This window comes from Haliotis cracherodii, unplaced genomic scaffold (assembly GCF_022045235.1).
Source record: "Haliotis cracherodii isolate W230 unplaced genomic scaffold, xgHalCrac1.p SCAF_7, whole genome shotgun sequence".
In the NCBI taxonomy this organism is placed as follows: domain Eukaryota; kingdom Metazoa; phylum Mollusca; class Gastropoda; order Lepetellida; family Haliotidae; genus Haliotis; species Haliotis cracherodii.
In genome coordinates, this window is record NW_027266330.1 from 12,133,441 (window position 1) to 12,159,258 (window position 25,818).

Here is a 25,818-nt window from a genome sequence, read left to right on the forward strand (position 1 = left end):
GGCGTTAAACAACCAACCAACCAGATATATTGGCTACCAGTGTTGGTTTGTTTAACGCCACATTCCGCAATATTCCAGCTGTAATCAAAAGCGGCAGGTTGTCAGTCGAGACTGGACCAGCCAATCCAGTGACTGATATTGTGAGCAGCGATCCGCGCAGTCAGGATACGATGCCACGCAATCAACCATGTCCTCAACCCTGGCCACCCGATCTGTTTTGTCGCCTCCTACGGGTAGCAAAGGTTGCTGGGGACCTTTTCTAACAGAGTATCCACAGGGAACGAAAATGTATTTCTAGATTGCGGGGCGGGGTCTACCCTGCTGAGCTATCCTATCATGTCTTGTTTAGGACGCTTCACTTATCCCTGACAGGAATCATGGCCTCACGTGACATTCCAGGCAGAATAAACCTCGTATGTCCAGTAAAGTATAATGGATTTTTAAGTAAAAGAATGTTGAAATGAAGGGAGGCAACTCTTACTGCACAATTAGTTCATATACGCCGAGGTTTGTGGTGTAAGAAGCGCCCGACAAATGACCCACACTTGTACGGAAAGGCACAGGTCACATGGTGTTTGGATTGTGTTGAAAGATGATTTGATTCTTATCCCTCGACCTGGGGTTGATTAGATCTTCGTACGCAAAGTGTTGCCTGTCATATAGGACAAGACTGTAAAGTGGTGCCTGCCCGATGACCCAAGACGTCAACGTGTTGCCTGTCCGATGGCTCAAGACCGCAAAATGCTGCTTCACCGGTGGCCCAAGACGGCCCAGTGTTGCCTGTCCGATGGCCCAAGGCGGTACAGTGCTACTTCTTCTATGGGCCAAGACGGCCCAGTGTTGCCTGTCCGATGGCCCAAGACGGCCCAGTGTTGCCTGTCCGATGGCCCAAGACGGTCCAGTGTTGCCTGTCCGATGGCCCAAGGCGGTACAGTGCTGCTTCTCCTATGGGCCAAGACGGCCCAGTGTTGCCTGTCCGATGGCCCAAGACGGCTCAGTGTTGCTTCTTCAAGCCCAAGACGGCAGTTTGGTGACAATAGTTTTGACGGGTCACCTCCATTAGAACCTCTTCCAGTTTTGACAAGGATGATATAGTGTGTTATTGTCTGTGACTTGGTAGATTCAAGTGACATTATCGATCAATGGTTTGTATGTTCCCCGTCATAGGACACACAGTAGACTTCTGTGCGACCTGTAAAATTAAATCACTCCTTACATGACACAGGTCGATTTGTTTATTTGGGGAATGGAGACCATATCAACCTGGCCTGGCGCCTTATAAATCCCTGTTACCCGAAGTCATCTGTTTTCGGGAAGTAGAGTGATCCATAACGCTCTATAACACTTCTAGGAATGTACATTGCTGATTATGAAAACGTGTTGGATAAATGATGAGTGAGTGAGTTTGGTATAATGTCCCTTTTGACAGTATTCCAGTTACATCACAGCGTGTCAGGTTAATGTGTGAGGAAAGCCCGAAGTGATGCAGATCTTAGACGTTTACCACTTTGGTGAAACCCACGAGCAAGGGTATGGTGCTGCCAAACCTAGAAACATAATCGGCGCGAATCGGGATTCGATCTCACAATCATCGGTTTCTGGCGGGTGGGGATGGGGTGGGATGGGTTGGTGTGTGTGTGTGTGTGTGTGTGGAGGTGGGGGGGGGGGGGGGGGGGGGGGGGATTCTTGGTTGGAAGTGGTCCCCACTATGATCGTACGAGGCTTATGGATAAAGCTGTCATCGTACCCCGACGCTTAGAGACGTTGCTTATCGCATCAGTCACTGGATTGGCTGATTCAGTCGAGATGAATTATACATAGCGCCGTCATATTGATGGAATTTTGTACAACATCAAACAATCTGCTAAAGCAGATATAGAACCTCATTCGTATCAGTTTTAATACGAGGAAAGGCCTCTCCTCCGCGATATTCGAAGACGTGTCTTGGATTGTAAAGGACAAACATACAGAGAAACCTCTTTAAATCCGGAGAGTATGGAGTTATTCGTCATTCGAGACCATCGGATGTCGATGTAGAACCACGCTGTTGATAAGTGTTCTGTCGGGACACAATACGTACAAATACATTTGTTGAACGATATCAAGTTATAAGTGTCATTTATTGTTAAACAATGATTGTAACTGTATTATATTGTTTCTGTTGAGATTCAGTAGTTCATTGTATTAGTTGTCAGGAATGTAGAACTATTTTATGTAAGCAGTGGCGAGGAAGCTATTATATTTAGAAGCTCCAATTATCTGTAATTGTAAACTTCCGGAATATCATGGACAGATGTCAATCATTATAGAAACATGTGGAATATTTGGTAATGTTCTAGTGACACTGGACTGGTCGAGCACTGTATGGAAAGTGCTGGAAGCTAGTTCGACTATATTAGTAGAGCAGGTGCGTCCATGTCCGATCTCACATTTCTTCTCACATTCCATCGCATATTACATCAAGACCAGCGGTTGTGTGAAGATCACTTTTCACCCCGTATTCCCAGCCTAGACCTGTCTCGAGAGCTTGACTATTGTTGCGGATAGGTGAATTTTATTATCACTGAACTTTTTTATGTCACCACTGTCAACATATTTGGTATTTGATACTGCCATTGAACATTGTACTACCACTCTATTGCATACTTTCCATTGTAATTGCTGTGCAGTAATGTGTATTGATTTGTAAAACTAGTTAATTGTGTAATACATTTGTTAATTGTATACCATTTGTCGGTTGTTTGTTGGTTTCACACTAGACTCTTTTACTTCAGATTTCAGTGTTTATTGGTTATTTCAATTTGGTAATTGACACGTAACAACAAGGTTTTACTAAATAAGTTGCAGAATTTTCAAAAACAAATCTCGTCTGGACCAGAGAATCCAGTGATTGATATGATGAGCAACGTCCAACGTCGTCAGGGAACGATGACGTAACCACCAAAGTCACCGAGCCTGACCACCGATCCAGTGTGAAGCCGCGTACAAGCACAGGTGGCTGGGGACAAATTCTAACGTGGAATACCTACCTGTGTAACACAATCAGCCAGCCCCATGAAACGTCCATGTGCTTTAATGTCTACTCACAGAATAGTTTCTTTTAGCTGTCATCCCGACATTATTTTAACCTGTGTTTATTTAACATAGTGTCTAAAATATCGATAATAAACATGACCATTTATTTCGCTGTGATTGCAATCGATATTCTTGGAGCAGAAAGGTTGGAAAAGGAAACTCTTTTTTCTGTTGAATGGATATGGATATGTATATGTATTGTACAATATCGACGTCATGTGAATTACGTTTTGGAAAAACAAATATTTAAAAAAAATGTTTTAAGTAGACAATTAATCCCTTTGGGTTTTGCTCCCAAGATTCACTCAACATGGTTGTAATCGCTGTATGAAAAATTCGTTAAAGATGGCGCGAGTAATCCATCCGATGATACGGGACCATCGTGCAGTGATAAGGCCAATTAGTTTGGGGCCTGTCCGCCGCCAAGAATACGGCGCAATAATACAGGCGAAAGTGAGAAGGTCACTCGGGTCACGTGGTATCAACATTTTGCTAATTGCCCATGACCAGTGATTGCGCACATCAAAAGAGGTCCCAGAAACACGAGGAAATCAAATAGCGTTTTATTCTAATTCAAGAAAGGATAGGTTTATAATGTGTTGTAGTGAGACGACTTGTCGCCGTGTTCCGGCTTCGACTCCATATGATGAAAGAAAGAGTCTCGGCCGCAGTGTTCACAACGACGCCAATTTTAAAATAGAACCTCCGATTTCAACTTTGACACGGACGGTTAAACATCAAAGAACATTCCGATGCCTGATTGGTAAAATCTTAATTTCTTTATTTCTCATATCCGAGAAGTTAATTTAGTTGTTTTGCTGCCAAATGAATCATTAGAAAAAGTTCTTTGGATTTAGAAATTTGTTTATCTAAGCCAGTGTGAAAGGAACTTTAGATTTTAAAGGGGTGTGTGTGGAGAGAGAAGCTATTACCAACAAGGTTGTCACCACGGTGAATTGTATGAAAATGGCGGACATAAACAACATGTCATATAGCATAGACACACAGCCTTGAGGTATACTAGACAACAATTTATCATGTTAATAAAAATTATCAACAATTTATTCATTCATAAATATTTTGTACACAGAAATAACCATTAGTGTCGGCGAGGTTTTGCAAAATATGTGTGTTGATAAGCTGCCAAAAAGTAAGTAGGATCGGTCACTTGATTTTTTAAAACGAGTGATTTCCGGTCTGCTTAAGGGGCGGTCGAGTAGCCTAGTGGTTAAAGCGTTCGCTCATTACGCCGAAGACCCGGGTTCGATTCCCGACATGAGTACAATGTGTGAAGCCCATTTCTGGTGTCCAACGCCGTGATATTGTTGGAATATTGCTAAAAGCGGCGTAAAACCATACTCACTCACTCACTGTCTGTTTAAACAACGAAACTGTCCATGTTGAGCGACTCAGAGGACAAGTAAAATGTGCCTTGTTAGCCTCTATTCCAGTTACACGGAATCAAATGGTTACAAGGGCATGGGGTGGCCTAGTGGTTAAAGCGTTCGCTCGTCACGCCGAAGATCCGAGTTCGATTGGGTTCGATGTGTGAAGATCATTTCTGGTATCCTGCGCCGTGATATTGCTGGTATTTTGAAAAAGAGGCGTAAAACCCACCCAACTAACCAACTCACTCACTCACCACTAAACACCCCGTCTGACATTATTTCTTTGTCATGTACTGATGACGAAAATCGTGACGTGAGGTCTCTTCTAGTCGACGCACACCATATATGCGGCTCAGTAAAGCAACAGGTGCCTTCAATAGTTAATTTGAAAATGATAAAATATATATATATGAAATAAATGTCTCACATTTTTGAACAAAACAATCGGTCACGGGTGGCCGAGTGGTCTACGAATCCCGCAACTTGCTCTACTGTTGAGTTGTGTCCCTTAGTTTGATCCAGGATCTGCTGAATGTGGGTAAAATCCGAAGTGATACAGGTCTCACACGTTTACTCCTTTGTTGAAATCCACGAGCACGGGTATAGTGCTGACAAACCTAGAAACATAATCGGGGCGAACCGTGATTCGAACCCACAATTATAGGTTTCTGGCGTGCCCAAGGGCCGCAATTCGCTGTGCCAAACCGAATTCGACGCCTTAGTCGGGCTTAGACGTCTGGACCACGTGCACCCGTGCTACCTCTGCTACAGTGAGCTGACACGCCCTGGTGTAGATGGATACTGTCAAAAGCGGCTTTCAGCCCAAATTCACTGACACGTCTACATTTCCCCATGCTTGCTGTAAAGGGTGACTATGCTTGTAAGATGCAACTAACAGTATCGGGTGGTCAGGCTCGCTGACTTAGTGATGCATGTCCTCGTATCCCAATTGCGTGGATCGATACTCATGATACCAATAACTGGATTGTCTGGTCCAGACTCGATTATTTACAGACCGCCGTCATATAGCTGGAATATTGCTAAGTGCGGCGTTAAACAACAAGCAAGCAAAAATATAATACATATGATATCAGTCTCTTCATAAACCACTTCATAATCACACATAATAACCCTTGTATGAAATATAAGACTGAAACAATACCAGCAAAGTTAATCATACGTCAACAGATTCAAACCGGAACCACCGCTCGATGGATTGTTGAAGTACCACTCCGTTATGGCAGAGGCACGTAAGTTGCGAGTGATTATCACAATCAAATTACAAAATATAGTCTCCCAAATATTGACGCTGCCCCTTTAAGAGATCCAAGCCGTGGCTTCCGCACAAGCGCTGCTCGTATGCCCGGTGTGTCAGAGTGTATCCCCGTCTTAAATACGAGTTTTTCCCGGACTGGCGCTGCTGGTGTATAGCGAACCATTAGCTCCAATATTTACCTTGCCGTAATCTAAAGGCATCGTTCCGGCTCCCCAGTTATCAAACTGACGCCAAACTGTTGTTCTCGGTTTTTATTCGAATAAGTCCCAAAGGAGAAGCTATTCATTTGTCTGAATACATCGTTTCGTAAACTTAACAACAAACCGTGGCACATGTTCCATGTTAAGGAAATCACGACTTTGCTACATATCCTATAAACCAATAATGGTATATACTTTTCTTGCATAAAGTAAATGCCAAGCGTTTACACCAGGAAGACTTAATTACATTGGATGGTTTGTACATATGTAAAGATCTATTTTTTGCGTGTTTCTGCAATATTGTTTATTTCATGGCGGCATGGCCGGGGGTGACTTTACCGATATCCACCCACGTTTATGAGGGAACAATTTAGAGATGGATATATTTGATCCTGTTAAAGAACCAAGACCGCAAATCAAACAGGACTAAATATTCTGTTGACTGAAAAGTGTTGGGTACATTCATTTCATCCAACCAATCGGCGCACGTCGCCATTTTCCGTGAATCAGTCGGTCGAATTTTATTATTCGTGCTAGACATCTCGGATTCATATACTTAGACTGGTGTCTGTTAGCGAATGCCAGTTTGATAGTATCTAATTGAGATGGCTATAAAATTCTTTTATAGACGTGTCGTTATGAAAGTTCATGTTCAACTGATAATTGATGTATACTTGAAATTCAACAGTGGCATTCATAGTTGAAACAGCAAACCACGTGTTTTTGTAACTTATTTTTTGCAAACTGTAATCTTTATATACTAAAATCCACACCAACCCATACGCACATACTCAAACAGGCAGTTGTTATCAATTAACGCACATATCACTTGTTTGTCGTCTCTGACGTCCGCGCGAGTCAGCCAATCAAATCCATCACAGGTCACAAAAGGTAACCGGTATTTTAAAGAGATCAGCTTATGGGAGAGACGACGGCACATTAACTTCAGTTCATGCAGACGGTGCCAACACTTCAACGAGGCGGTTTCAGTCTATAACGTCCACTGAACGACCCCTCCTCAGTGGTTTTGTGCCAACACAATGACTCCAATAATGAAATGTTTTTCGTTTGATTTATATTTCGTCGCGACGTGACCGTTACCCTTATGGCTCCACGCACCGACTTGTGAGCAGCGTCGCCGCTATAGTAAGATAGATTCTTCTCCAACACAAACAAATATGCGGAACATCCTAATTAAACCAACGCCTCGGGCGCTAAAGGTGGTGCTGGATAAGGATCCATCGCATATTCTCTGATGTTTTTCTGATTACTTATCAGTCAGTTGTTTCTAACTCGGCCTTTTATCATCTTATCACGGACAGACAGTTGCTGCTTAAGCCTGCTTACAGTAGCGAGGAATGATAGAATGTTGGAGGGATGCTGTAGACACTGCTCTGTAATCTCTGGCAGGTAACATGTAGGTTTATTATGTGGGAGGTAGATAGTTGCCCTAACATCCAGCAGGTAGAAATTGGGTAGATTTACCCTCTGACTTCAAGGTGGTAGGTAATGAATGTAGGTAAATATGACCCTTTATCCCCCAGGTGGTAGACTTTAGGTAAATATGACCCGCTAACGTCCAGGGGGTAAAATGTAGACAGATATGGCCCTGTAACGCCCAGGATGTAGAATGCAGGTAACTTTGACCATTCAACCTCAAGGTGGTAGAATGTAGGCAAATATGACCCGCTAACGTCAAGGATGTATGGGCCCCTAACATCCAGGAGGTAGAATGTAGGTACACCCTGTAAACACCTCGAGGTAACACGTAGGCAGATCTGACCCATTAACCCCCAGGTGGTAGAATGTAGGTAAAGATGACCATTTAATCTCCAGGTGATAGAATGTAGGTAGATATGACTCTGTTCCCCCCAGGTGGTAGAATGTAGGTAGATATGACACTTTAACCCCCAAGTAGTAGAATGTAGGTAAAGATGACCATTTAACCTCCAGGTGATAGAATGTAGGTAGATATGACTCTGTTCCCCCCAGGTGGTAGAATGTAGATAGATATGACCCTTTAACCCCCAAGTGGTAGAATGTAGGTAAATATGACCCTTTAACCCCCTCGATGTAACACGTAGCCAGATCTGACCCTTTAACCCCCGGGTGGTAGAATGTAGGTAAAGATGATCATTTAACCCCCAAGTGGTAGAATGTAGGTAAATATGACCATTTAACCTCCAGGTGGTAGAATGTAGGTAGATATGACCCTGTAACCCCCAGGTGGTAGAATGTAGATACATATGACCCTTTAACCTCCAGGTGGTAGAATGTAGGTAAATATAAGCCTTTAACCCCCAGGGGGTAGAATGTAGATAAATATGACCCTCTAACCTCCAGGTGGTAGAATGTAGATAAATATAACCCTTTAACCTCCAGGTGGTAGAATGTAGGTAAATATGACCATTTAATTTCCAATGTGGTAGAATGTAGGTAAATATGACACTTAACCCCCAGGTGGTAAAATGTAGGTAAATATAACCTTTTAATCCCCAGGTGATAGAATGTAGGTAAATATGACACTTAACCCCCAGGTGGTAGAATGTAGGTAAATATAACCCTTTAATCCCCAGGTGATAGAATGTAGGTAAATAGGACCCTTTAACCCCCAGATGATATAATGTAGGTAAATATGACCCTTTAACCCCCAGGTAGTAGAATGTAGATAAATATGACCCTTTAACCCCCAGGTAGTAGAATTTAGATAAATATGACCCTTTAACCCCCAGGTGGTAGAATGTAGATAAATATGGCCCTTTAACCTCCAGGTGGTAGAATGTAGGTAAATATGACCCTTTAACCCCCAGGTAGTAGAATGTAGATAAGTATGACCCTTTAATCTCCAATGTGGTAGAATGTAGGTGAATATGCCCCTTTTAACCTCCAGGTGGTAGAATGTAGGTAAATATGACCATTTAATCTCCAATGTGGTAGAATGTAGGTAAATATGAGACTTAACCCCCAGGTGGTAAAATGTAGGTAAATATAACTCTTTAATCCCCAGGTGGTAGAATGTAGATAAATATGACCCTTTAACCCCCAGGTGGTAGAATGTAGGTAAATATGACCCTTTAACCTCCAGGTGGTAGAATGAAGGTGAATATGCCCCTTTAACCCCCAGGTGGTAGAATGTAGATAAATATGACCCTTTAACCCCCAGTTGGTAGAATGTAGGTAAATATGACCATTTAATCTCCAATGTGGTAGAATGTAGGTAAATATGAGACTTAACCCCCAGGTGGTAAAATGTAGGTAAATATAACCCTTTAATCCCCAGGTGATAGAATGTAGATAAATATGACCCTTTAACCCCCAAGTCGTAGAATGTAGGTAAATATGACCCTTTAACCTCCAGTTGGTAGAATGAAGGTGAATATGCCCCTTTAACCCCCAGGTGGTAGAATGTAGATAAATATGACCCTTTAACCTCCAAGTGGTAGAATGTAGATAAATATGACCCTTTAACCCCCAGTTGGTAGAATGTAGATACATATGACCCTTTAACCTCCAGGTGGTAGAATGTAGGTCAATATGACCACTTAATCTCCAGTGTGGTAGAATGTAGGTAAATATGAGACTTAACCCCCAGGTGGTAAAATGTAGGTAAATATAACCCTTTAATCCCCCGGTGATAGAATGTAGATAAATATGACCCTTTAACCCCCAGGTCGTAGAATATAGGTAAATATGACCCTTTAACCTCAAGGTGGTAGAATGAAGGTAAATTTGACCCTTTAACTCCCAAGTGGAAGAATGTAGGTAAATTAGTAGGTCCAAAGGGTGGAATGTAGGCAGATATTGGCCTCTAACCTCAAGGGCTGTTTGTTCGTTTAACGCGGCGCTCTGAAATATTCCAGCTATATGAAGGCGCTCTTTAAATAATCAAGTCTTGACCAGACAATCCAGTGATTGATATCATGAGCAACGATCCACGCAATTGTGATACGATGACATGCATCAACCAAGTCATTGAGCCTGACCACCCGATCCCGTTAGTCGCTTCTTACGACAAGCATAGTCGCCTTTTACGATAAGCAAGGGTTAATGAAGACCAATTCTACCCCGGATCTTCACGGAGTTAAACCTCCAGGTAGTAAACAATTGGTAAATATGACCCTTTAACTTCCAGGAGCTAGAGGGTTGGTAGATATGACCCTTTAACTTCCAGGAGCTAGAGGATAGGTAGATATGACCCTTTCACTTCCAGGAGCTAGAGGGTAGGTAGATATGACCCTTTAACTTCCAGGAGCTAGAGGATAGGTAGATATGACCCTTTAACTTCCAGGAGTTAGAGGGTAGGTAGATATGACCCTCTAACTTCCAGGAGCTAGAGGGTAGGTAGATATGACCCTTTAACTCCCAGGAGCTAGAGGATAGGTAGATATGACTCTTTCACTTCCAGGAGCTAGGGGATAGGTAGATATGACCCTCTAACTTCCAGGAGCTAGAGGGTAGGTAGAGATGACCCTTTAACTTCCAGGAGCTAGAGGGTAGGTAGAGATGAGCCTTTAACTTCCAGGAGTTGAGGGTAGTTAGATATGACCCTTTAACTTCCAGGAGTTAGAGGGTAGGTAGATATGACCCTTTAATTCCCAGGAGCTAGAGGGTAGTTAGATATGACCCTTTATTTTCCAGGAGCTAGAGGGTAGTTAGATATGTCCCTTAACTTCCAGGAGCTAGAGGGTAGGTAGATATGACCCTTTAACTTCCAGGAGCTAGAGGGTAGGTAGATATGACCCTTTATCTTCCAGGAGCTAGAGGGTAGGTAGATATGACCCTTTCACTTCCAGGAGCTAGAGGGTAGGTAGATATGACCCTTTAATTCCCAGGAGCTAGAGGGTAGTTAGATATGACCCTTTAACTTCCATGAGTTAGAGGGTAGGTAGATATGACCCTTTAATTCCCAGGAGCTAGAGGGTAGTTAGATATGACCCTTAACTTCCAGGAGCTAGAGAGTAGGTAGATATGACCCTTTAACTTCTAGGAGCTATAGGGTAGGTAGATATGACCCTTTAACTTCCAGGAGCTAGAGGGTAGATAAAGATGACCCTTTAACTTCCAGGAGTTAGAGGGTAGGTAGAGATGAGCCTTTAACTTCCAGGAGTTGAGGGTAGTTAGATATGACCCTTTAACTTCCAGGAGTTAGAGGGTAGGTAGATATGACCCTTTAATTCCCAGGAGCTAGAGGGTAGTTAGATATGACCCTTTATTTTCCAGGAGCTAGAGGGTAGTTAGATATGTCCCTTAACTTCCAGGAGCTAGAGGGTAGGTAGATATGACCCTTTAACTTCCAGGAGCTAGAGGGTAGGTAGATATGACCCTTTATCTTCCAGGAGCTAGAGGGTAGGTAGATATGACCCTTTCACTTCCAGGAGCTAGAGGGTAGGTAGATATGACCCTTTAATTCCCAGGAGCTAGAGGGTAGTTAGATATGACCCTTTAACTTCCATGAGTTAGAGGGTAGGTAGATATGACCCTTTAATTCCCAGGAGCTAGAGGGTAGTTAGATATGACCCTTAACTTCCAGGAGCTAGAGGGTAGGTAGATATGACCCTTTAACTTCTAGGAGCTATAGGGTAGGTAGATATGACCCTTTATCTTCCAGGAGCTAGAGGGTAGGTAGATATGACCCTTTAACTTCCAGGAGCTAGAGGGTAGGTAGATATACCCTTTAATCTCATGGTGGTAGAATGTAGGCAAATATGACACTTGAACCCCAGTGTCATGTATTCATGTTCTCCCAACTTCTAAATGCCTATCAAAGACTTCATCTGAAACGTCGTACAAAGAATAAAAGGAGCTGCTATCCATAAAAAGTGTCAAGTATTCATGTTCCCCCAACTTCTAAATGCCTATCAAAGACCTGGTAGATTGTAGATTGTTGAGGTGAGGTGAAATGGGGTTTAACGTCGCGTCCAAGATTATTGCACTTATATAGCGATGTGCATGTACGTGTGTGTGTGTGGCTGCTTGTACTAGTCCGGACTGATGCCGATTTATAGTGCTAGCCAACTGAGATACCATGCCGCAGTTTAACATGAATACCCCACTCAGACACAGTATACTGACTCCGAGCCGACCAGTCCTTGTTTTAGCCTTTTAATGCCGAGCGCCAGACAGGGTAACAACAAGTACCACCTTTTAACGTCTTTTGGTATGACGCGTCCGGGGATCGAACCCAGGACCTTCCGCTGTCCGGGCGGACGCTCTAACACTAGACCACGGAGGCGGTTTGTAGATTGTTGAGACACTGTAAGGAACATTCTTCCTGGTGGTACATCAAATAACACATACTGCTATTGTCTACACAAACGCTAGACGTTATGAAAAATGTAAATGTTGATAATGAATGTGCGCAGTTGTACTTGTCCCCTCGTTGACACACTGCACACGTAGGAGTCAAACCGACATTATTTAGGTGACGGCTGACCACACTTACCACATTGCAACCTATCTTTTAACTATCTTTTAACGTATTTTCGAAAGACGCGTCTGGGGATCGAACCCCGGACCTTCCGCCATCCGGGCGGACGCTCTACCACTAGACCACGGAAGCGGTCTTAAACGTCTGTAAACGGAGGGGTACATTCATACCCCGTTATGACAGCGAAAACGTAACCCTTTCCACCTTCTGTCGTGATGGTGAGTTAATGAATGGGTTTACATGTCGTAGACAGCAATTTTCAACCTGTATCACGACGGCTTGTATATTCTCGAGTTTGGCCCAAGTAAACCAGTGACTGAAAACATGGGCATGTCATGGAATTGAAGAACTGTAATCAGCCAAACCACCGAGCCTGAAACCTTTATTCCGGTCTGACGACAAGCGGGGGCATTGATGGCCCAGTCATCTAGGGCGCCGCAATTCGGTGTGCAGAGTTGCGTCCCTTGGACACACCAGAACCAATGGCTGTGGGTTCGATTGGTTGGTTTGTTGTTTAACGCAGCACTCAGCAATATTCCTGCTGTATGACGGCGGTCTGTAAATAATTAAGTCTGGACCAGACGATCCAGTGATTAATATCATGAGCATAGATCCACGCAATTGGGATCAATGACATGTATCAACCAAGTCAGCAAGCCTGACCACCCGATTCCGTTACTCGCCTCTACGACAAGCATAGCCACCTTTTACAGCAAGCATGGGTTGCTGAAGACCTATTCTACCCCGGATCTTCACGGGTCCTGTGGATTCGAATCCCGGTTCGCCCCGATTATGTTTCTAAGTTTGTCACCACCATACCCGTGCTCGTGGGTTTAACCAAAGTGGTAAACATCTGAGACCTGCATCACTTCGGGCTTTCCTCCAACATCAAGCTGACACGCCGTGATAGAACTTAAATACTATTCCAAGTGGCGTTAAACCCACCTCACTCACTCTCTGACGACAAGCACGTGTGATGGGGGACAGTTCTGACCCCCACGGGGTGAATAGGTATTGAGTTAATAATGTCGTAATCAGTAAGATTGCCGCTGTATCATGGCAGGATGATCAGCCATAAGGTCTGGACCAGGAAAACCAGTGGTCGATAGTGTGAGCATCGGACCCATAGTGGAGCAAGTTGTTGTTTGAAACAGATGTCATTTCTTGGTCTATATATTTTTCAGCTGGCCGTTCTGGGTGTAGGATCTGACGCGTGATGTTTCAGTGGTTTCGTAAACCGAACCATGGCGCGAAAACGACGTATTTATCCTGGTTCTTAGGTGGATTCGAAATTTCGTGAGAAGTCTGAAAGTTTCTAAAACGCAACAACAGTTTATAAAAAATAGTTGTGTCTAATTCTGTCTATATGGCTAAAAGCTGTATTTGCCATTTTGTGATATATATCAGTACGAATGTTTGGTCATTATTTTTCCATTTCGACTAGCAGTACCCTTCCAATTGCCGCTTCAGTCTAACACACTCCTGTCGGGCACTTGCCACGGCATCTCATATTGATTTATTCTTAAAAAACCCAAATCTCTTACACTATCAGCAGCCGATAGACGCGTGTACTACAAGAGATCGACACTGGTTTTTTTTTTTTCTTGTCATATCCCAATCGCAAGAGCTATTTATCATCATAATCACTACTCCCTGCACTGTAATCACGCGGCTCCTATCTCACAGGTAAGTAACATCGCTGTTGGGAGCTTGTTATCCTCACGTTGGCCAGGTAACTTGAACCGACGTTTCTGATTGGCGACGAAATGGCGAGCCTGCGTGATATACGGCGGGAAGAGTCATTGAGGCAGGGGGGACAAATTGTTTGATCCGCCAGGTCCACGAGACAAAGGAGGAGGTTGACAAATACGATCCTTCCTGATAACACATCATTAAGTGTCCCTATCTCTGAAACCAGATAGTGTGCGATATATCACAATGATTGCTCCCCGAGACTCCTCGACGAAAGGAACGCTCCCTAAATAGGCGATCAGAGACAGGGGAGGCACTCGTGCTTTCTTATCACAGATAGGGACTCACTCCAATGAGTCGGCAACGCTGCGGAGAGACAGGCTAATTGAAAATTAAGTACCTGTGTATCCGTCCCTTGTCGTGGGATTATTTATGGCAGGGTCGGAGCAGATGACTTATTGTGAAAGGCCCCGTCGTCCGCCATGACTGTCCGTAGACCGCCATGTTATTTTAAGATCATTAAGACAGTGATAATTCACTTGAGGTAACGTTAACTGCTTCCAGGACTACTAGAGTCAATAAAAGTCAGATTTATGTGTTTGCATATGATTTATGAGTGTTTACAGTTGAAGAACGTTTATTTAATTTTAGATAGTGGTTATTTACAAGGCTTGTGATGTGTGTTATGGCTGCAGGGTTCATGTTGAAACATTTAACCCATGCAATGTTGCTGGAAACTGTATGAGAGACTGCGAAGCTAGCCTATCTTTGGAAATACGACTACCTCTTCTGTACCGAAGTTAAACGCGGGTCAATAACATACCTTCGCGATATACCACCTTTGCCTCGAATCCGTTGTTATTTCAAGGTCAAACCAAGGTCAAGGACACAGCTTTCACCATCATACCACCTCCATCACATAGAGCGACGCTGTCCTTGTCGACACCACCAGCCTCAGTCTCCAATCCGTTCTTATGGTTTAGGTCAAACCAAGGTCAAGGACACTGCTTTCACGATCACACCATCTCCATCAACATAGAGCGACACCTAATTTGCATCCACGACCTCTGTTTGGAATCCGTTCTTATGCTTTGGTCAAATATGTTTCCCTCTCCTGTTCAAGCAATGTATGAGATGTTAACAGGTAATGAAGGGGGCACAGATGGCCCAGTCGTCTAAGGCGCCGCGATTCGCTGTGCAGTGTTGCGTCCCTTGGACACGCCAGAAACCTATGATTGTGGGTTCGAAACCCGGTTCGCCCCGATTTTGTTTCTAGGCTTGTGAACACCATACACCTGCTCGTGGGTTTCACCGAAGTGGTAAACGTCTGAGACCTGCATCACTTCGGGCTTTCCTCCCACGTTGAGCTGATAAGCCGCGATATAACTGGAATACTGTTAAAAGCGGCGTTAAATCCAACTCACTCACTCATGTGCACATAACAATGTGAGCCTACATTTTTATACAAAGCTATATATCCACAAATTTAAGTAGACAAAGGTTCAGACACTAAAAGCGTTAAATCCAACTCATTCACTCAGTGTATGAGATGCCGTCATTTCAGCTTCATCTTAACACAAGTACACATTTCCCGAAGTTGTCTCCTGAGTTTTTTGACAGTATGACATATCCCAGTGTCCCTTACAAAACTTGAGTAGCACGACACAGAACGTGCATACTTAATGTACATGCAATTAGAGCCAACCGAATTCCCCTACCAAACGCTACATCTTGACAGGCATTCTGGTACACTCTATAAGATACTACCCTGGGCTATTCGCAACCACACTTTCGTTTCGGAAGTAACCATCTCACCCATCTCTTACTTATACGAGCTCGTAGCTCAGGATTTTTCTTGCTCAAAGTAGTTTCATTGGATGGCTGTTTTTAGCGTCGTGTCATTCAAATCGGGCTCAAGACGAAGCTATGGTAGCGAAAGTCTTTATCATAATAACGTGGTGATTTTAACTGAGGGGCAAAAAGAGAGTATACCGAGTTATTTTTTATATGTAATTGAAAATTGAAAGAACTGTTGTTAAAGTTGATTGATTTAACCATCACTTATCCCTTAACAGTTTGTAAAAAGTAATCTATGGCTGGGTAATTGTATGTAAAAATAAATTTCTTCAATGAATTTGTGAACACACGATGTGATAAAATGTTGTTTAGTTGTGTCGACAAAAGCAAATTTATCGATTTTCAAAAATAGGATGTCAGCAGTTGTGAATTACGCGACTGTTTTTATTTTGAAAAGTTTCAAATCATATTGCATTTAAAAAAATAATACCATGAGGAAATATTCTTTGAGTGCTAACTAAGCGACAGTACAGTTCATTTGGGTGAGTGTAGTTTAGCGATAATCGAGCCACTATCACGATGGGGGACACCAGAAACGGACTTCACACAGTGTACCCATGTAGGGAATCGAACCATGACGAGCGAACGCTTTCACCACTAGGCTACTCCACCACCTGTATGGTTGTGGTATTGTCGACTGTGGTGATTTATAACAAAGGTATAACAAATAATGCATTGTTTGATTGTTTTAGAAAGTTTATTACATTTATGAAAACAATGACAACGAAGCGCTACACGTGCCTGCAGATAGCGCTGTGGTATCAGTCTGTAGTCGTAGTGATAGAGGGTTCGTCTCAATACAATACCGGACAAAATCAGGTGATAACATTCACTTTCAAATAATATTTTTACAACCAATCAAATAATTTACAATTCAAAAGAAGTTTGTTCAGTAAGATTATTTTCAAGTAAGGTATTTTGACAACATATGATAAAAACGTAAAATGCTTGATCCGAAGGATGTGTATTTCTTGATTGAGAGCACATGTATTTAACTGACTTCATTATTTGTTTGCGTTTATGGAGGTATAATCCTAAAAACCGGTGTGCATACTGTGTAAATACGCGGTTGTTTATAACCCCCTAAGGCGCAAATACATAAGTACATACGTCAACAATAATTACTTTATAGACTGTTTATTAATTATTAACACACAAAACTGTAGACAACAGTACGAAATCATTGACATCGTTCAACGCAATAATACAGCCAAGCCCCGCCCATTCTATTATCAGCCAATGAGGATACAGTAGTCCGTTAGCGGGCGTGGCCAATTTTTTCAGTTTATAGAAACAAACGCAAAGAACAATTGCTTAGGTTAGCCAATCAAATGCCACGGTATCACTTGCTGTTTATTTATTGTGTTATGAGACATCAGTTCACCACGCATCTTCCCGAGGCAAGAGAGTTAACTGACTTTAAAAGTCCAGTTTCCACCCTTGCCGAACTAGGCTGGAATTACTCGGCTCGTCCGTAGCGCATCCAGTGGCTATTACCAGTTATGTCCCTTCTAAGCCTCTCTCTCTGATCGATAATCAAGATCTATATTGTGATAAAACGGGTCTTACATCGCGAAATGCATCAAATCACGTGAGCACCTTGATTAAAAACATGAAAAGATTTGGAAAATATCTGCTGACAACGAGTTGCAAATCCTGCAATCGACCGAAATCTGCACGACAGTTTACGAACCGGATTTCGATTTCGGTGCGCGATTTTGATTGGACTATGCATAGACTCGTTAGTAGAGCCAAAATATAACTCCATAATACCAGCCTAGTTCGGCAAGGGTGAAAACTGGACTTTTATAGTCAGTTAACTCTCTTGCCTCGGGAAGATGTTCACCACGTGGTGTATACGTTTCTGTTTGAAGAATTCTGCTGAACGTGCATTTAATGAAAATAAATTCTTTGACTGTGCGCGTTGTAAGGAGACCCTGCATTACCAGAAAATGCCACACGAGATAAGTTCTTGGTTTTGTTTTACAATTATTTTTCTTTCTTTGGAGCCTTTATATACCCCCTTCATTCTCCTGATGTAGGGTCAAGACGTTGCCCTGAAACGGCGTTACAAAGAATAAAAAAAGTTGTTATCCATTAAAAGTGTCAAGTATTCTTTATATACCCGATAGCGTACTTTGACTCCCCTCTATAACGACTACTATTAACCAATTTTTAGAACCGTTGGTTTGAAAATCAGGATTTGGACGTTCAGAACATTTTGAATACATTAACAATGTAAACGATCATATTGAATCACTCGACGGTGTGCCGTGCCCGTGTTCCTCGATATAAGGCTGGCTCAATTTGGTTATCTGCCAATGTCCTCGATATAAGGCTGGCGCAATTTGAGATAGATAACCTCGACGGTGAGCATCTGCTGATCAACTGCACAATCTAGTATAAACAAAAATATTCACAAAATAGCTGTAACATATTCATATAAATAGTTCATATATCTCAATACGAATTTTTACACATCCATTCCGCGAGACATATACACCTACAAAATATATATTATACACCGTCTATATATACAAAAAGTATAAGCACTTTGATAGATGCACGAGCAGGATGTGCATAAGCCACTACAGGCTGTGGGCGTCTTTTAAAGACATGGAGGCTACATCTACAACCCTAGCAACTTGTCGGGTTAAAGAGATACGATTCGAGTCTGCACCCCTCGGGTTTTGTCTGACAATCGCCCTGAAAATGATTGGTTCCACTCGTCCAATCACGACACATGAAAACACAAACTGACAGCTTCACAACCTGACGTCACTTCCGGTCACGTGACAATGTAACAGTACTCTATATCCGCACAGAAAGTCATAAAACGAGGTGTGAACCTTTCCTGCAAAGATGTTACCACTTCCGGTCGAACGAAGCAAAATGTCTGCCAGTCACGTGACTGATATGTAAATCGTTCCTGTCGCCAGAACAATGTCATTTCATGGATTGAAGTCACTTGAGCAGGCAACTCTTCTCAGTTTTTATCACACTGTTTTCCAAATTTTGCACTTTTGGTTTTCAGTCTCTTCAAACAACTCGTGACAACTCTCCGCCGACATGATGGTTCGCAGCGTTGCGTTTTCTTACGCAACTTCCGCTTGAACTTCTTGAAGTTTCCTGAGGACAGATGAAACAACGATCGGTTGTTAATAGTTCATGTAAAACTGCAGTAATTGCATCATTGGCCAGGCAATCCAGTGATTGGCGCAAATGGGATACGATGACATGTATCAACCAAGTCAGCGAGGCTGACCATCTGGGCCCACCTGCACAAAGCGATCTTAGCCCTAAGACTATTGTAAGCCAATGGTAAAGTATGGGAGTTACGATCATCTTAGCGCTAAGATCGCTTTGTGCAAGTGGGTCTGGTCCTGAGTAGGGTATTCATGTTAAACTGCGGCATGGTATCTTATTGAGCTAGCACTATAAATCGGCATCAGTCCGGACAAGTACAAGCAGCCACACACACACACACGTACATGCACGTCGCTATTTAAGTTCAATAATCTTGGACGCGACGTTAAACCCCATTTCACCTCACCTCACCTCAGCCACCTATCACGTCGTGGACCTTCAGATCTCTGACTAGCCTTGCTCCAAGGCTGTACTGTATGATAAGTCCATGAGTGTATAGTAATTCCATCCTTATAACAGGCAAGTCTAGATAAGGGGACAGTACAGGACGCCAGTCTTTTACAGGGACAAGTTGGTCTAATTATTTATATAATCTAGAAATTGTGATTTAAACTAATAATTTTGCCTTAGAGACGGGCCAAAGAGACAATATATATACTTCCTCTTTTGGTGAAACTTACGAACGTGAGTATGATACTGACAGGTGACCCGTGAAGATCCGGGGTAGAATAGGTCTTCAGCAACCCACGCTTGCCGTAAAAGGCGACTAACGAGATCGGGTGGTCAGGCTCGCTGACTTGGTTGATGCATGTCATTGATCCCAATTGCGTGGATCGATGCTCATGATATCAATCACTGGATTGGCTGGTCCAGACTCGATTATTTACAGACCGCCGTCATATAGCTGGAATATGACAGATATATAGCAGGTGCTGACAGATCAACGACAGTGATTGCCGCTACTGTAAGATTGACACACACGATCCTCCTCGAATACTCTTGTTCAAGGACGTATTACAAATTGTCACCCGCAGAAATGTATGACTGGGTGTGTGTTTGTTGTTTTACGCCGCACACAACACTATTCCAGCTACATGACGACGGTTTGTTAATAATTGAGTCGAACCAGACAATTGGTATCATGAACATCGATCCACGCAATTGGGATACGATGACATGCAATGAACCAATTCAGCGAACGGATCCCGTTAGTCGCCTCTATCGACAAGTATTAGTTGCTGAAGACTAATTCTACTCGGGATCTGCACGGGATGATATGTACGGAGACCCATTAGGCCACAAATTATTATTTTTCACTTGAAAATTCAAATTCTTATCTTAAAAATTCAAGATGCTATCTTGAAACGTCAAGTTCTTTTCTGGCACCGATACTGACCACCCAATCCACTGAGTCACTTCTTAGAAAAACATAGCTTGCTGGGGATCTGCATTTTAATCCCTGTTGGAGTGTATGGCTGTTTTAGGGTCTTGAGGAATTCAACACGTGTTCAATACTTACTCTTGTTTGTGGCTCCTAGCACCTGGGACTGGGATATCGTAGCTCGGACCGCGGCGGCGGGTCTGTTCTCTGTCATCATTTCCGACACTCTCCCTGGAAGTGATAAAAGCCCGGAGTGAGTGAGTGAGTGAGTGGGTGAGTGAGTGCTCCTTAAACCCTCGAGGCTTATTTGCTATACATGACCCTCTATCATTGAGCAATACCGCCACTCCTTCCCTCTGGGCGCTATGTTATAGCACACGGCATGAAAGTAACGACCTAACGACCGTAAATGTATGTTATAGCACGGAGGAAGTTACGACCTTCGTAAGAGTATGTTATAAAATGGGAGTAATAGTACACGAAGCTGTATGTTATAGCACGGGAGAAACGACCCTTCGTAAGTGTATATTATATCATAGAAACCACGAACTTCGTAAGTGTATGTTTAAGCATGGGAGTAATGGCTTCCGAGTGTATGTTTAAGCGTGGGAGTAATGGCTTCCGAGTGTATGTTTAAGCGTGGGAGTAAAGACTTCCGAGTGTGTGTTTAAGCATGGGAGTAAAGACTTCAGTAAGTGTGTGTTTAAGCATGGGAGTAAAGACTTCCGAGTGTATGTTTAAGCATGGGAGTAATGGCTTCCGAGTGTGTGTTTAAGCATGGGAGTCAAGACTTCAGTAAGTGTGTGTTTAAGCATGGGAGTAAAGACTTAAGTAAGTGTGTGTTTAAGCGTGGGAGTAAAGACTTCCGAGTGTGTGTTTAAGTGTGGGAGTAAAGACTTCCGAGTGTATGTTTAAGCGTGGGAGTAAAGACTTCAGTAAGTGTGTGTTTAAGCATGGGAGTCAAGACTTCAGAAAGTGTGTTTAAGCATGGGAGTAAAGACTTCAGTAAAAGTGTGTTTAAGCATGGGAGTCAAGACTTCCGAGTGTATGTTTAAGCATGGGAGTCAAGACTTCAGTAAGTGTGTGTTTAAGCATGGGAGTAAAGACTTCCGAGTGTGAGTTTAAGCATGGGAGTAAAGACTTCAGTAAAAGTGTGTTTAAGCATGGGAGTAAAGACTTCCGAGTGTGTGTTTAAGCATGGGAGTAAGGACTTCCGAGTGTGTGTTTAAGCATGGGAGTAAAGACTTCAGTAAGTGTGTGTTTAAGCATGGGAGTCAAGACTTTCGAGTGTGTGTTTAAGCATGGGAGTAAAGACTTCCGAGTGTATGTTTAAGCATGGGAGTAAAGACTTCAGTAAGTGTGTGTTTAAGCATGGGAGTAAAGACTTCAGAAAGTGTGTTTAAGCATGGGAGTAAGGACTTCCGAGTGTGTGTTTAAGCATGGGAGTCAAGACTTCCGAGTGTATGTTTAAGCATGTGAGTCAAGACTTCAGTAAGTGTGTGTTTAAGCATGGGAGTAAAGACTTCAGTAAAAGTGTGCTTAAGCATGGGAGTAAAGACTTCCGAGTGTATGTTTAGGCATGGGAGTAAAGACTTCAGTAAGTGTGTGTTTAAGCATGGGAGTCAAGACTTCAGTAAGTGTATGTTTAAGCATGGGAGTAAAGACTTCAGAAAGTGTGTTTAAGCATGGGAGTCAAGACTTCAGTAAGTGTGTGTTTAAGCATGGGAGTCAAGACTTCCGAGTGTGTGTTTAAGCATGGGAGTCAAGACTTCAGTGAGTGTGTGTTTAAGCATGGGAGTAAAGACTTCAGTAAGTGTGTGTTTAAGCGTGGGAGTAAAGACTTCCGAGTGTGTGTTTAAGCATGGGAGTAAAGACTTCAGTAAGTGTGTGTTTAAACATGGGAGTAAAGACTTCAGTAAGTGTGTTTAAGCACGGGAGTAAAGACTTCCGAGTGTGTGTTTAAGCATGGGAGTAAAGACTTCAGTAAGTGTGTGTTTCAGCATGGGAGTAAAGACTTCAGTAAGTGTGTGTTTAAGCGTGGGAGTAAAGACTTCCGAGTGTGTGTTTAAGCATGGGAGTAAAGACTTCAGTAAGTGTGTGTTTAAGCATGGGAGTCAAGACTTCCGAGTGTGTGTTTAAGCATGGGAGTCAAGACTTCAGTAAGTGTGTGTTTAAGCATGGGAGTAAAGACTTCAGTAAAAGTGTGTTTAAGCATGGGAGTAAAGACTTCCGAGTGTGTGTTTAAGCATTGGAGTAAAGACTTCCGAGTGTGTGTTTAAGCATGGGAGTAAAGACTTCAGTTAGTGTGTGTTTAAGCATGGGAGTAAAGACTTCCGAGTGTGTGTTTAAGCATGGGAGTAAAGACTTCCGAATGTATGTTAAAGCATGGGAGTAAAGACTTTCGAGTGTGTGTTTAAGCATGGGAGTAAATACTTCAGAAAGTGTGTGTTTAAGCATGGGAGTCAAGACTTCAGTAAGTGTGTGTTTAAGCATGGGAGTAAAGACTTCCGAGTGTATGTTAAAGCGTGGGAGTAAAGACTTCCGAGTGTGTGTTAAAGCGTGGGAGTAAAGACTTCCGAGTGTGTGTTTAAGCATGGGAGTAAAGACTTCAGAAAGTGTGTGTTTAAGCATGGGAGTAAAGACTTCCGAATGTATGTTAAAGCATGGGAGTAAAGACTTCCGAGTGTGTGTTTAAGCATGGGAGTAAAGACTTCAGAAAGTGTGTGTTTAAGCATGGGAGTAAAGACTTCAGTAAGTGTGTGTTTAAGCGTGGGAGTAAAGACTTCAGTAAGTGTGTGTTTAAGCATGGGAGTAAAGACTTCCGAGTGTGTGTTTAAGCATTGGAGTAAAGACTTCCGAGTGTGTGTTTAAGCATGGGAGTAAAGACTTCCGAGTGTGTGTTTAAGCGTGGGAGTAAAGACTTCAGTAAGTGTGTGTTTAAGCATGGGAGTAAAGACTTCAGTAAGTGTGTGTTTAAGCATGGGAGTAAAGACTTCAGTGAGTGTGTGTTTAAGCATGGGAGTAAAGACTTCCGAGTGTGTGTTTAAGCATGGGAGTAAAGACTTCAGTAAGTGTGTGTTTAAGCATGGGAGTAAAGACTTCCGAGTGTATGTTTAAGCATGGGAGTAAAGACTTCCGCAAGTGTGTGTTTAAGCATGTAACGACCGTACAACATTGGACTCATAACATTCGTAAGTCCATGTATAATAACCAAGGGAGTACGAGTGAGTAAGTGAGTTAGGTTTAACGCCGCTTTCAACAGTATTCCAGTTATATCACGGCGTGTCAGCTTAATGTGGGAGGAAAGTCCAAAGTGATGCAGGTACGGTGCTGACAAACCTAGAAACATAATCGGATCGAACCGGGATTCGAACCCACAATCATAGGTTTCTGGTGTGCCCAAGGGACGCAACTCTGTCAAGCGAATCGCGGCACCTTAGACGCCTGGCCACCCGTGCACCCCATGGGTGTATGAAAATCTATGTTGAAAAACGAATGTCGTTTAACACAGCAGTCGGCCGGCCAAAAGAAAGTCAACACCGATATATGACGTTGGCTAATATCAAACAAACAAGAAATGTTTTTTCAATGGTGATGTATTTTATACAGGTATCAAAGTTATGTTTTCGACCTAAGTTTGCAGTGTTTCCGCGACTGTTTAGGGGGTATATATTTATTTACTGACCAATAACGAGTTCCTGTGTTTACAGCCTAGTAACGCTTTGACAACATTTGTAATGTTTTTTCCAAATCCAGTTTTCAAGTGTATACTTTCTTTCGCCCGGCTGTTTATATGATGCGTTTAATGTATGTTCTGCTTTAATCCTCTTCAAAGTCATATAATTATTAATAGCATATTAATCATATATACGACTTATCAAACGAATAAGTAATACATATGAATAGACATAAATTCACATTTTGAATAAAAACATTACCTTTTCTGACGGTCCACTTTAATACTTCTACTGAATTCCCTGTCGGCACGTCGAACATTAACGTTATTGAATGTTTCTCTTCGATCTGATAAACGTATCTGTCACCTCGTTTTGGCAGGCACATGGTGGAGAACAAAGATGGCGGCGGTGTGGTGGGCGGAAGTGACGTGGGTATGACACTCGTTGTTGTAGAAGGTGTAGACTGTTTGTGCTTCTTTCGCTTTCTTCCTCCCTTTTTATTACAACGTCGCCGTCGTCGCTTGACTGTAAAAATGATAAGGTCGTGAGTGAGTGAGTGAGTTAGGGATAACGCCGCTTTGAACATTATCTCAAAGGGGCGACAGTTCAAAAGTGGCGCTAAGAGAAGACAATAGCCACGTGGCATATTTGTAGCTGATCAGTGATAACGATGGGGCGAATATGAGGTTCGAACCCGTGAACAGTGGATCCTGGTATTGCTGAAGGACGCAACTCTGCCCAGCAAACTGAGAAACCACTCGGCCAACTCAGATCCACAACAGTGTATTGTATTGGGGAAAATTGAAACGATACACGTCTTATACGTTTTTTTCACTGGTTTGAATCCGACGAACACGCGAATGCTGCTCACAAATCAAAGATCATAATCAGCAATAATCCGGGATTCGAACCGATGATAAGCAGATCCTGGCACGACTTAGTTACGCAACTTTGTGCATTAAACTTCGGTGTCTTAGGCGGCCGAGTCAACGATGCCTCCAAGAATCTATGAAATTTACCATCGGATTGGTAACTTTGAAGCGTGTGAAACATATTTTGATGATATGTATTTACACACACACACACACACACACACACACACACACACACACACACACACACACACACACACACACACACACACACACACACACACACACACACACACACACACACACACTGCCCACCTACGATGTCCGTGCTAAACGTGTGTCCATTTCAATCACGTGATATCAATCGGATGGCTCTCCTCTGGTGCTGCTCATCTAAAATTTGTCAATAACGGAAACCCCCGAGAGTTTGGGAGTGAAACGATGGTCGGTCGGTTGGCCCAGAACAATTTTTGTTTAACCTTAGTACAGCTCGGAGTGGAGCTTTATGACAACGTACCATCTTTTGCTTTCCGTCTCTTGCAGTTCCGGCCCCGATCTGTGACTCGGGTTCGTTTGGGACAAGTTTTGCAGCATTCTCCTTCCTTGTGGACAGGTGAGGAGCACGGGAGTTTTTTGTCCGGGACACACTCCTTCCTCCTACAACTCACACTCCCCTCCTGGAACAAGCGAGAACAGTTCAGTCACTACTGATAAAACGAATTCGAACATCTACATCGAAATCTAGTTCACTCGAACTATTTAACTCGACACATCGCTTAGGGTGATGCAACTTAAGGGCCACCGCGGGTTTGCACTTTGGTTTCAA

At 42.9% G+C, this 25,818-nt stretch overlaps 1 protein-coding gene across 5 annotated transcripts in view; it reads right to left on the reverse strand.

Annotated features, from left to right (window-relative positions):
• Nucleotides 1-16,651: 16,651 nt before the first annotated feature.
• LOC139447384 (chordin-like protein 2) overlaps nt 16,652-25,818 on the reverse strand; it is a 66,428-nt gene continuing 57,261 nt past the window's right edge. For all 5 annotated transcript variants that reach the window (XM_071228708.1, XM_071228709.1, XM_071228711.1 and 2 more), the window contains exons 9-12: nt 25,510-25,669; nt 24,382-24,645; nt 20,582-20,674; nt 16,652-19,044 (exon numbers count right to left, since the gene is read on the reverse strand). In XM_071228708.1, coding sequence (XP_071084809.1) covers nt 18,902-19,044; nt 20,582-20,674; nt 24,382-24,645; nt 25,510-25,669 — 660 coding nt within the window. In that variant the 3' untranslated portion in view covers nt 16,652-18,901. The remainder of the gene's footprint in view (nt 19,045-20,581; nt 20,675-24,381; nt 24,646-25,509; nt 25,670-25,818) is intronic.